Genomic DNA, 13,024 nt, shown 5'->3' with positions numbered 1-13,024 from the left:
AGGCTTGCTGAGAATAGCACAGTGGAGGCAGAGAACTCTGCAGCCTGGAAATACCCCAGGCAGGAGGGAGAGAGATGTGGGTCTCCGCCCAAGAGAGGTGATGGCTGGGGGACCAGCTGCCTTATCAAGGCAACGGAGGGGAAATGCAGGTGTCACAGTTCAGGGCAACTGTGACCGAGGGACTGTGCCAAATCCAGCACCTGGAGCACTGACAAGGAGCTGGGCACTGTGGTCTCATGAGCTGCTGCTAGAGGTTCTCATCCTCTGGGGGCGACAGTCACTTAGGCCTCCCAATTGACCTCAGCAAGAGCAGGATCGAGCCCAGTGTTTGGCCACGTGGCTAACTTCTCCGCCTGCTCGTAGCCGGAGCAAGCGGAACAGCGAGCCCGCCCAGTCGGCAGAGAGGAAACCAAACGCCCATTACCTGGAAGGTGCCGAGGTGCCCAACCCACTGGTGCTTCCGCTGCAAGGACGAGGGGGGAGAGCTACATGGAATTACCACCCCGTGTGAAGGGGAGGCGGGGCGAAAGTCTGGGGAGCGCAGGCAGGAATGAGGAGGGCTGGAGATCCACCCATAGGAGGCGCTACAGGAGTTGGTGCAAAAAAATTCCATGAGGCCACATGGCTGCACTCAGAAGTGTTTGAATTCGGCATCATGGGGAAGAGCAGGTTGAGATCCCTGCTCAGTGATAAATCTATACTTGTGGGGGCTAGAACCTAGCTCCTCCTGCTCCAAAACCCACAGGTCCCGAGTACTTGAGCTAAAGGGGGATCCGAGAGCTACAGAGGGTCTATGACACTGACTTGGTCAGTTCTGCTCCCACCCAGCAGAGGGCAGTGGGGCACATACTCCTGTCAACAGCCCCCACTGGACTACGTCAACATTTGATCAGTTATAAAAGTTGGACCTCAAAAAAATCATGAAATTTTGTTGAATTTTCCACTTCCCCATAATTAATTATTATTATACAAACTAGAGAGCTGGGTGAATGTGTTACTGAATTTTGACATTTTGAATTTTAATGAAAAAAAAAACAGCCAAAAGAGAATTTTGAAAACACTCCCTCTTCCCGCCCCCTTGTTTTTCAACCAGCGTTAGCCCTGAGGGTTATTTAACTCACCTTTCCCTTCCCTTTGCATCATAAACTGGTTACCGAATTTGCTAAACAACTCTGCAAATTCACAGCCCCCCAAAACGACAGCAAATTTGTGAAATTTAATTTTTTAAAAAATCAGTGAAATTTCACACTGGGAAAAAAGTAACAATATCGACAATCTGACTGCACTACATACATTTTTACTTTAACACTGGAACGTTTTCTAAAGCGAAAGTGAGTTACCCCACCCCACCCCACCCCATCTCATCTGCCCCCAGCCCCTCCCCTGTGTTCAGGGTGACTGGGACAGAAAGGGTTAACTTACACTAGTGCTGTGAATCTTCATCTTAAACTTCTCAAAGTAGAGCCAGTCCCGGGCTTCCTCCGGATCGAGATCGTGGTAATAATCCCTGGCCGTGTATCCGAAACTGTGAAAGGCGCCCTCTGGGGTCAGCAAGAGGCTGGTGGGGGTTTTCTGATTGGCCACTCCAGGATCACCCCCCTCCCATTTCCTGCAATGAGGACCCAGATCAGATTTAATGTCCCGCCTCTTAAAGGTGACAGGCACCATTTATAATAGCTAAGACTTCCTCTGAACTCCTGGTGGGAGTGGCTAGAAAACCCAGCCAGAGGCTCCAGGAGGGAGTGGTTGGTAATAGGGTACAGAGCCTCGCTATTATTATTATTTATTTATATTACCATTGTATTACTAGGCTCGGACCAGGATCCCACGGCGCTAGGGGCTGCACAAATACAGAACAAAAAGACAATCCCTGCCAGAGACCACTGCTACCTGCTGATAGTTGGGGGGTGAAGGGGAGGGACACAATTTAAAGTTTCACCTCCCCTGAACAGCTTGAGTCATGCCCCCCGCAGTAGCCCCCACACCCCGCCCTCCGTGGCCCCTTCCTGCAGCTACAAGCTGTTTTCTGCTGCCTCTTCCCGCGGCTGCGGCTGGCACCTTGCCAGCTCCAGGAGCTGCCGCACAACCCGGCTGGAAAACCCTGACAGAAATGGGGGGGGGGGCACGTGACCCCACGTGCCACCTCCACACGTGGCCTCTAGTCCCTGCCCCAAAGAGCTTACAGTCTATATATATATGAGAAGCGACAATGGGGGGAGTATGAGGAAACTACGGGACAATATCGGTCAGCTTAACCGTTGTGTAGGCCTCAAGGCGAAGGAGAGTTTGGAGGAGGGATCTGAGGGAGCTTTGTGGAAGTTTATGGGGAGCTCCTCCCAAGCACGAGGGGCAGCCAGGGCGAACGCACAAGGGGGCTTGTTTAAGAATTTAACAAGTAGGTGATGGCGGCTGGCACCATGGGCCGGTCGGAGGCAAGCCTCGATAGTGAAGGAGAGACGATGGGTGGGTGGGGATAGGTCATAGGGCCCCAAACGTGACCACAAGGAGTGTATGTCTGATAGAATAGGGAACAGGGAGTGGTTCAGATCTGGCCCAGGTTGGAAGACGGCCAAAAGCCAGGGCTGCCTGACAGCTGTTCAGTGGCCCGGGTCTCAAATCAGTCAGAGACTCCTCGGGACAGGTGCCCCCATCACAAATCTGGCACTAATTGGGCACCTGACTGGTAGTCTCAGCAGAACAGGCCAAAGACGGAATGAGCTGGACATGTTAGGACAAGGCAGCATGGGAGAGTCTTGCCTTATCACTGCCTGTCCTGGGGATAAAGAGAAGGACTTCGAGATTATCACCTGGCCTCATTCACCAACATTATTTTGCCTACCTACATAAGAACATAAGAACGGCCAGACTGGGTCAGACCAAAGGTCCATCCAGCCCAGTATCCTGTCTACCAAGAGTGGCCAGTGCCAGGTGCCCCAGAGGGAGTGAACCTAACAGGTAATGATCAAGTGATTTCTCTCCTGCCATCCATCTCCATCCTCTGACAAACAGAGGCTAGGGACACCATTCCTTACCCATCCTGGCTAATAGCCATTTATGGACTTAACTGGATAAATTCATGGAGGTTCTCTTTTAAACGCTGTTATAGTCCTAGCCTTCACAACCTCCTCAGGCAAGGAGTTCCACAAGTTGACTGTGCGCTGTGCGAAGAAGAACTTCCTTTTATTTGTTTTAAACCTGCTGCCTATTAATTTCATTTGGTGGCCCCTAGTTCACAAAAGCCACCGCCTGGCCAACACGGGGTCCTCCACCCAGCACCAGGATTAGAACCCAGGCTCCTTTGCTCAAATTTCTAGACTCTACTTATATGGTCCCCGCTGGCTCGTTTCGACTGCTAGGCTCAATAATTGTGAGCAAAGTGCTCTGTCATTTGGGATGCCACTGAGCCCAGCCAGAACTCTACTGATTTGAAAAAGCTCCTTAGTAAGTAACCAGCGAGAGACCCAGCGGGGTCCAGCTGGCGGCCAGAGGCGGCAGGGTGGGAGACGGCTGGGTTGCGAGGGGAGCTGCTGGGTGAACTATCAGCCAGCTGGAGGGAGGAAATGAGCAGTAACCCCACGCTGCGATGTCAGACCTCAATGAATGGCGTCTCTGCTGCCACAACAGCCCGGCCCCCTCCCTGTCTGGAGCTAGCTGGGCTGCGAGCCGTCGGCAGGAAGGATTAGGGGCAGGGACAGGAGTCTTAGAACGCGCCAGTCAGTTTGTTTATTACTTGCTAGTCCCTGGGGCACCAGCCCGGCGCTCCGGCCAAGCGTCTGTGTTCCCACCCGCGCAGAGTGCTGGAGGGAGACCTCTCCCGTCCCAGCCCCCTCTCCAGCCTCTGCCACGCTGACTGCCCCTCCTTTAGCCTCTTCCACCCTGCTCACACGTCCGCGCGCCATCTCCTGCCCCCCCAACCCCCGTTACAACCTCTCTGGGTACGTCTACGCCACGATAAAAACCCCGTGGCACCCGGTCATGGAGCCTGGGTCGTAATGCAGACGTCCCCTCTGGCTCCTTTCCCTCAGCCTTGCAGCACCCAACTGTCTCCCTGCCCTGCCTCTGCATCCACCATACCCCTCTTCCCCTCCTCCGCGCCCCCGGAGCCTGCTGCTGCCTCTGCTTCCTCGCCTCCAAATCCTCTGGCTTCCACTCACTCCACCCAGCTCGTCCTCACTAATGGCCCAGCCCCAGGGCCTCGTCTGTCTGGCCATTGCCTTCAGCTCCGCCACGCCCGTCTCCAGGAGTCTCTCCCCTGAGGGTTTTGTGGTGGCGTCACAGTGGATCCCGTCCTGCCTCCGAGACAGCTCCCTCAGCAGCTCCCACTCTTCCACTCCCGCTCTCCGTGGGTGTCCCTCAGCGCCGCCCTCCCAAGCCAAGCTCATCTGCTCTCTGGCTTCAATTAACAATGATAATAGGCCATGGAAAACTCCCCCTAAACAAGGAGCCAACGCTTCTGGCTCCCGGTGGTCCTGTCCTCTGCCACGGATGGCCCCATGGTCCCAGGTGACTCTATCTGGCCAACCTGTAAGCCTGGCCCATTGTTGAAGACTGCCCCGCTGTGCATACCTGGAGGTTGGCTGCCCTCAGACCAGCGGCCTGACCTGTTCTGCAAAGCAGTCGATGTTTGGGAATAGGCACCTCTGGTGAGACGCAGAAAAGTCCCCTATTTGTCCACCCTGGTTGCTATTGCACAACTGAAAGGACCTCACACACCATCTGCCTCTCTGGGGGTCAGGGGCTTCTGCTGCTGCGGCTGTCAGGACTTCTTGGATCGTTTAAAGCAAGAGGCCCTAATTGCTTAGAAACCTGAGCTAGGATCTAGCTCCCGAAGGATGGATGGTCTTGCGGTTGAAGCACTGTACGGTGACTCAAGAGATCTGGGTCCCAGTTCTGTCACAGACCCTCTCTGTGAACTTGGACACGTCACTGAATCTCCCTGCGCCTCGGTTTCCCCATCTAGTCAGCCCGATGCTGGTAAGGGCCATGCAAGTGGATAGATAAGGTGGTGTAGCAGCGTTGTCTTGGCCAGAGTCCTGTTGTTTGTTTTTGGCAACTAGCTGAAGGAGATATTGATAAATACATGGGCTCAGGACATCCGGGGATGGCCGGGTTGGGGAGTACAAGAAAAAACTATATGGAGATATACCGATCTCACAGAACTGGAAGGGACCCCAAAAGGTCACAGAGTCCAGCCCTCTGCCTTCACTAGCAGGACCAAGTACTGATTTTGCCCCAGATCCCCAAGTGGCCCCCTCAAGGGCTGATTTCACAACCCTGGGTTTAGCAGGCCAATGCTCAAACCACTGAGCTATCCCTCCACCTGTAAACCAGCTGCTGAGTCTTAACTGAGTTGTCCTGAATAAATAAATTATTCTGTGGGGGTGGGGGGGAGCCCATCATCACAGGGCCTGCTGACTAGCCACACGGGGGCTAACCTGCTCTGGGTCAGTTCATAAACAGATGTACAGGGCTCTCGCGCAGTGACTGCATCCTCCACCCTCCGTCCCGCAGCCTCTAACGCTCACTTCACTCATCGGGCCCAACGTGCACCTTCCTGAGCTCGGCCTACACCCTCCAGGAGCTCAGAAGATGGCGGAACCCAGCAGAGAGAGGAGGAAATGGCGTGTCGCCTCGAGACGGGCCCAAGCCATAACGTGGGGCCTTGGAACCCCAGAGTCAGGGGTTGTTGGGTTCAGCCCATTAGGGCTCATTATTAAATTAGGGTCCAGCTTCCAAAGCCTCTGGGACTCGTGGGGAATTCAGAGCTAGTGGCTTTCGGTCTCCAATATTGGCAGGGGGTAGGAAGCAGAGAGAGGAAGGTTTGTCCTAGGGTGACCAGACAGCAAGTGTGAAAAATCGGGATGGGGGTGGGGGTAATAGGAGCCTATATAAGAAAAAGACCCAAAAATCGGGACTGTCCCTATAAAATTGGGACATCTGGTCACCTTAGTTTGCCCAGCGGTTGGAGCCCTAATCTGGGATCAGGAAACCTTTCTGCTTTGCGATAGGCTTCCTATGGGACCCGGGACAAGCCTCTTAGACTCCAGCCGTCCGCTAGGGAAGACAGCACTGCCCTGTCTCAGGGGGGCTGGGGGGTGCCCGGATACTGCGGTGAGGGCCAGGGCAGGGCGTAAGCTGGAATGAAGCTGGGACTGAAAGCACCGCCCCGTTAGAGCCCTGATCGTACATCTGGCCTGGCAGGACGCTGGCAGCCCAGGACAAGCTAGCCAGGTGCTTGGCTCCTCAATAAAATATGCAGAAAGCAAGAGACGATTCCCCCCATCGAGACGAATAAGGCACATGAGGGACCATCCTCCGTGGCCAGTGCAAGCTTGATCCCCAACGCTTATTCTGCAGGGCGCTGACTCCCACTGGTGCTGATCCCAGCCTTACACACACCTCAGCTAACAGGTATTTTCCTTTGCTTAATGTTGTCCCATTATTCCCAGTTATCCCCATCCTGGTCCCAGATTCTCTCCGGTCCCCGGGATGCTGTGGGAGGACGCACAGCACTGGGTCTGAGGGAGGGACGACTCAGTGATAGGGAGAAGGGGAAAACCATCCAACGGGACAGGGTTAACAGAGCAATCCTATTCCCCAACTGCTTTGGCGACCCTGCTAAAGCCAGTGGGTGCAGAGAAAGGCCGACATCCACCCACTGTAGCCCCCCCCAAGCCATCCTCCCGCAGAGCGACAAGTTACCTCATCATGTGAATGGCCTCGGGGTCGTTGGAGAAGCTGAAGGCATAGCCGCTGGAGGTCGTGCCAAAGTCAATGGCCACCACCACGGAGAAGGAAGTGGGTCGCTGCGCCCGGGCTTCATTCCTCTGAAACACCACAAGGATCATTAGGAGCAGCCAGACCGGATCAGCACAGGGTCCATCGAATCCCAGCTCTTGTCATGAGCACTGGCCAGTGCCAGCTGCTTCAGAGGAAAGTGCAAGAAATCCCACAGTACGTGGTTACGGGGTAACCTACCCATGGGGAAAGTTTCCTACTGAGTCCCAATAGTTGCAGGTCAGTTTATGCCCTGAACTATGGGGGCTTATATCCTGTCACAACTTTTGGGGTTGTCACTCCTCACAAATGTAACTCTGGATGTTCTCATTAGCCATACAAATGTCCAATCCCCACCCCCCCTTTAAAAAAAATCTAACAGATCTGGGTTTCACTGGGATCTTGTGGCAATGAGTTCCATAGGCTAACTTTGGAAGGTAAACAGAGGATTGGGGCTAGGGCTGGAGAAAGAGGAACTCTCGACACTGCCTAACTCCCTGCACCTCCTGTTGGAGCTGACTAGAGGGTCTGTCATGTTTATTATCAGAGAAAGGCCTGAGCCAAGCCACCATAAAATGGATCCCTCCCAAACTTTGGAAGAGTTTGGACCCAGATGTGAACGTTGTTGGTCAGACTCATCTTCAGTGACCTCAGGTACATAAAGACGTCTCTCCCCTGCGGGACGCCTACCGCAACTGAGCCTTTCTCCCGTTGAATAACGGAAGATATTGTTGATGTCGTTATGTGGCTATTGAAGCTTCATAAACAATTAGGATTTGCCTGACTGGTGCGCCTGAACAGACCATCTTGTACAGTATTCTGTCTCCAACAAGAGCCAGTGCCAGGTGCTTCAGGGGAAGGCATAAGACCCCCAATGCAGGCAACTGCCAGACTGTCCCATGCAGGAAACGTTCCTTCCAGATGCCAGCTAATGACCACTTTATGCCCTGAGGATGAGGATTGGTAGCCCTCATATCAGGTGTCTGACCTGTTCTGTCAAAGCACTCAGTGTTTGCTGATAGGCACCTATGGGGAGATACTGAAGGGGCCTTTCTGTCCACCCCTCACCCTGCCCCACACCTCCAGGATCTTTGCCAGGCTCAGGAGATTTCACTGCTGCTGACGTGACCTCCCGCCCATTCTCTGACACTGGGCCACTTCATCAGAGAACTGGCCCACAGTGTGCAGTGGGGCCGACCAGACCATGCCCTACGGCCAGTAATTTGGTAGCTGGGCCAATTCAACAAGGCCGTGGATGGTGGCAGAACATGGCCGGAGAAGGAGTGGAGCAAAGAACAATTCGATGGCCACGATCCAGGAGCTGCACCCCAGGGGTACCCCAGATGACCCGGCGGTGGCGTTAAAGGGGTTCTGTGGCTTACAGGTGACTGGGAGGGCGTGAGCGGCGCGATGCTGAAGCTTTCATGGTGCATTCCTGGGGAACTGGGTGGGGACGGCGTCTGAGAGCTCTCGCCGTTTGTACCTGGCAAACAAACAGAATAAGGATTAGAACAGCACTGGATCCATTCCTGCGAACCGCCAGCACCGTGGCGAAGGCACCGGGCCCTGCCAGTGACTCATGTGACATTAGGCCCGTTTACTGCTCCGTCTCCCCACCTGCACCGGGGAGAACAATGGGCCTTGTAATGTTCTCTATCCCCTGCTAGTCCCCTGACCGTATTCAGGGTATGTCTTCACCGCACGGTTAGCCCAGGTGATTGGCACCAGGTCTGGGCACCAGGTTAGCCTTGCCTGGGTGTGCGCATGCACGCTACAAAATCCTACCCATGTTACCGTGCCCTCACCGTTTCTGCGCTTGCCCGTGTGTGTCTGGGGGCATATCCCACAATTCTTTGTGCTCCGACGCTCTAGGGTTCTTTCCCAGTCAACAGCAGAAGAACTTGTCTCTCCTTTGGGGGGAATTGTGGGAAGTCAATGGAGGACTATCAGCACTCCAGTGATTTTTGCATTTGTGCTGCAAAGCAGGCAGGTTCCAGATTGAGTTAAAGCAGGGCCTGGGCTCTAACCCCAATGGGACCAGAGAAATCAATTGTGAGAAAAAATTCAGACAGATGAAAACCGGGAGTCCTTTAAGAAGAGTTTACTAGATGGCCAAAAAAACAGGATTCCATAACTTTGGGTAAAATCCAATCTTGGTTAAGAGGGGAAGTGAAGACAGCAGTTAGAAATAATAACAAATGGAAAAAAGGGGAAGTATATAGTTATTAATATATAAATTAAAGACTACAAAGTGTATAAAATTGATAAGGGAAGCTAAAGACATCAGGAAAAAATCCATGGCAGGCAGGGCTAAGGACAATAAGAAAGGTTTTTTAAAGTATATCAGGAAAAAAAGGAATCTCAGTAATGGTACACGCCCATTACTAGATGGGAATGGTAAAGTTGTTAACACTGAAACAGAAGAGGCAGAGGGGTTCAATAAATATTTCCATTCTCTAGTTAGCAAGAAGCAGGATGGTGCACTCGTATTATATTAGGATAAAATACTTTCCAGTCCATTAGTAACTACGGAGGATGTTAAACAGCATCTACTACGGATGAATGTTTAAAAATCAGCAGGCCCAGCTAACTTTCACCCAAGAGTCTGGTAAGAGTGGGCCAAGGAGATCTCTGACCCGTTTCTGTAAATTTCTGATAAATCTTGGCATACTGGGGCAGTTCCATAAGCCCGCAAGAGTGTTCAAAAAGGACAAGTGGGATGACTCAGGTAATTAAAGGCCAGTTAGCCTGACATCAGTCCCAGAAAAAAGAATGGACGGTTGATACAGGATTCAATCACTAAAAACGAAAGGATGGCAATACAATTAATGCCAGTCAAAATGGCTTTAGGGAACCTAGGCCTTGTCAAACAAAGTTGATCTCATTTTTGGTGAGATAAGTTTTATTGATAAAGGTAACTGCTCAGATGTAATACACCTAGACTTCTGTAAGGCCTTTCACTTAGTACCACACAACATTCTGAGTAAACAATTAGCACTATACAACATCAGCAAAGCACATGTTCAAATAGATTAACATCCTGCTTTGAGCAGGGGATTGGGCTAACATCCTGCTTTGAGCAGGGGATTGGACTAGATGACCTCCTGAGGTCTCTTCCAACCCTAATCTATGGTTCTATGATCTGGCTAATTGATAGGTGTCAAAAAGTAATTGGCTAATGAGGAAGCATCATTGAATGGGGGTGTTTCTTGTAGGGTTCCACAGAGATTGGTGCTAGGCCCAATGCTGTTCAACATTTTTATCAATGACCTGGAAGTAAATAGAAAGTCACTGCTGATAAAATTTGCAGGTGACACAAAGATTAGAGGAGTGGTAATTAACGATGAGGACAGGGCAGACATACAAAGCGATCTGGATCATTTGGTAACCTAGGCTCATTCAAACAAAATGTGTTTTAATATAGCGAAATGCAAGGTCATACATCTAGAAATAAGGGATGCAGGCCCACCCCTCCAGCATGGGGGACTGTGTTCTGGACAGCAGCGACTCTGAGAGGGAGTACGGGTCAGAGTGGGCTAATGGGATCCTTGCATGGATACACAGGGCAGTGGGCAGCAGAGCAGGGAGGTGATTTTACCTCTGCATATGGCATTGTGGAGACTGATACTGGAATACTGCATCCAGTTCTGGTGTCCACATTTGGAAAAGGGGCGTTGAAAGTTGCAGAAAAGAGCCAGAAAAACGATGCAAGGGCTGGAGAAAATGCCGTAGAGTGAGTGACTTCAATTGATCAACCTGCTTAGCTTATTAAAAACAAGAAGATTGAGAGGTGACTTGATTACAGTCTATAAGGACGTTCTTTGGGGAGAAAATACCAGGTAAAGGGCTCTTGACTCTAGCGCAGGAAGGCAGAACAAGAACACGGGCACAGTTTTTTAACAGTGCGGGTGATTAACCATTGGAACAAACATGGGCGGTACATGAAACCCCCGTTCGGGGAGGCGAGCCCCTGCCCTTTCTGCCTGAGGCCCCACCAGCTCCCGATGGTGGACGGCGGACCCCCGCCCCAGCCGCCCCAAGTCCTGGCCTGCTGCCTTCCCCACTCCCCAAGCTACTCTGACCAGCCCGAGCCCCAGCCCCAGCCCCCACTGGCTTTGCGGGAGAGGCTGAGTGAGGGTGGGAAGAGGAGCAGTGTGGGCAGGGCCCTGAGGGACGAGTGGGACGCAGAAGTGGGGCCTCGAGTCGGAGCGTGGACGAGGCCACGCCTGGTTGTGTGGGGCGGCTTAGCCGCCCCTGGCCAACAACTCCCACCGTTTAGGGTGACCAGATGTTCCGATTTGATAGGGACAGTCCCCAGTTTCTTTGTTTTTTTCTTATATAGGCACCTATTACCCCCCAACCCCTGTCCCGATTGTTCACACTTGCTGTCTGGTCACCCTACCGCCACCCCTGGGAACAAACTACTAAGGGAAGTGCTGGGTTCTCCATCTTTTGGAGCCAGACTGAATGTCTTTCTGGAAGAAGCTTTAGTTCTTAGTCTCAATGCAGGGCACCTGGGGGAACCTCTCTGGCCTGTGCGATACAGATGGTCAGATCAGATGATCTAATGGCGACGTCTGGTCTTAAAATCTGCGACAGTAAAACCGCGATTTCACGAGCACCCGTCCGACGAACGACCAGTTCGTCGAGTCACGTTTCCAGACGGAAAAGAAAAAAAACCACGCAACAAAGGTGACGTCGCTGCAGGACAAGCTGACACCCCTTCGCGTTCCGATGCCGTCGGTGCACTGAAATGGCTTGGCGACAGGTTGAGGGCCGAGAAGAAAGCGATGTGGTGTGCCGTACGGCAGTATATGCACTCAGCCCTCTGTGATTGGAGATGTTCGGCTTTATGAGCTGCCGATGTTGTGAATTCCTCAAGCCCCACCGGGTTTGTAAAACAGGAGCTCTGTTGTGATTAAAATTGATGCAACTCCCCCCTCCCTCCACACACACCCAAAACTTGGAAGTATTTGGATCCCGATAGAGATTTGGCAGCTCGAAGCCGTCTCTGGTTACTATGACCCCCCCGTTTTCATGCTCTAAGGTATCTAGCTCACCAGCTACCCGCTAGTAGCTAACGTTTGTCTCCAGCAACGCCGGAGTTGATGCTTAAAGAAAGAATAACGACTGGTCCCTGCAGAACTGCCTGGTCTGTTTGTCCACCATCAACTCCAAGCCACCCGTCTCAGCACGGAGTCCGCACAGATGGACGGCGCCAGCCCTAGGGGGGTTTTGCTGCCATTTCTGCCCCCTGCCCCTCCACCCGTCCCTTGCGCATTCTGATCCCCCACTAGGCGGAGGTAGGCGATGGGATACGGCTGACCCCCAGCACAGCGAGATCCAGGGACGGCGGGAGCCCCAGTAAGCTCTGTCTGCTGGAACTGCAGAGTGACCAGCCACGCTCCGTCCCCGCCTGCCCCGCCGCACTGCTCCGGGTGCATGGTTCCAATTAGGAGCGAGAGTTAATCCCCCTGCCTGGGAGAGCACTCGCTGGCTGACAGTCTCCAGCTGTTGGCCCGGGGAGACCGGGGAGGGGGCGGGGCTGCCTTTCACTTCGCCACTTGGCAGCCGCCCCTGCCAGCGGGGTCTGGGGCTGCACTCAGCAAAGAGCCGTAACAGCCCCAGGCTTTGTCTGGCCACGGGCCCGGGCGGCAGAGTTCACAGCTGGGCTGGGCTGGGGAAAGGCAGCCGCAGAGCGTGGAGCCAAACGGCTATAAAACGGGGCGGTTGGCACCCTGGGTATCAGGTTGGGCCCAGCCTCAGCGTCGACGACCCTGAAGTGTGATCGCAAATCGGAGCCAGAAGATGGGCCTGATTCCCACCCTGCCAGGTGAAGAGTATCCCGTCCAATGGCTCTCCTGATCCAACGAGGCCGAGAGTGTTTGTATCTCTGGTTCTGCCCCGTAGCTGGCTGGCTCCACCGAGGGTTGCCAATTTTCCAATCACACAAAACCGAACATCCCTGCCCCGCCCCTTCTCCGAGGCCCCGCCCCTTCTCCGAGGCCCCGCCTCCTGCTTGCTCCATCCCCCACTCCCTCCATCGCTCACTCTTCCCCACCCTCACTCACTTTCACCAGGCTGGGGCAGAGGGGTGAGGTGCAGGAGGGGGTGAGGGCTCTGGGGTGGGGCTGGGGATGAGAGGTTTGGGGTGAGGAGGGGGCTGCAGGCTGGGGCAGTCAGGCAGCTCTGCGCAGTGCCTTCACACCCGCAGGCACCGCCCACCCCCCACAGCTCCATTGGTCAC

The 13,024-nt window shown here is 53.5% G+C and overlaps 1 protein-coding gene across 1 annotated transcript in view; it reads right to left on the bottom strand.

The window, feature by feature from the left end:
- Positions 1-13,024, bottom strand: part of HSPA12B (heat shock protein family A (Hsp70) member 12B) — a 57,710-nt gene that overhangs the window by 31,541 nt on the left and 13,145 nt on the right. Inside the window, exons 3-5 of the mRNA XM_045019539.1 lie at positions 8,160-8,260; positions 6,703-6,827; positions 1,423-1,609 (exon numbers count right to left, since the gene is read on the bottom strand). Of these exons, the coding sequence (XP_044875474.1) occupies positions 1,423-1,609; positions 6,703-6,827; positions 8,160-8,260 (413 nt within the window). The remainder of the gene's footprint in view (positions 1-1,422; positions 1,610-6,702; positions 6,828-8,159; positions 8,261-13,024) is intronic.

This window comes from Mauremys mutica, chromosome 5 (genome assembly GCF_020497125.1).
Source record: "Mauremys mutica isolate MM-2020 ecotype Southern chromosome 5, ASM2049712v1, whole genome shotgun sequence".
Classification (NCBI taxonomy): Eukaryota; Metazoa; Chordata; order Testudines; family Geoemydidae; genus Mauremys; species Mauremys mutica.
This window is presented reverse-complemented; position numbering and strand designations above follow the sequence as displayed.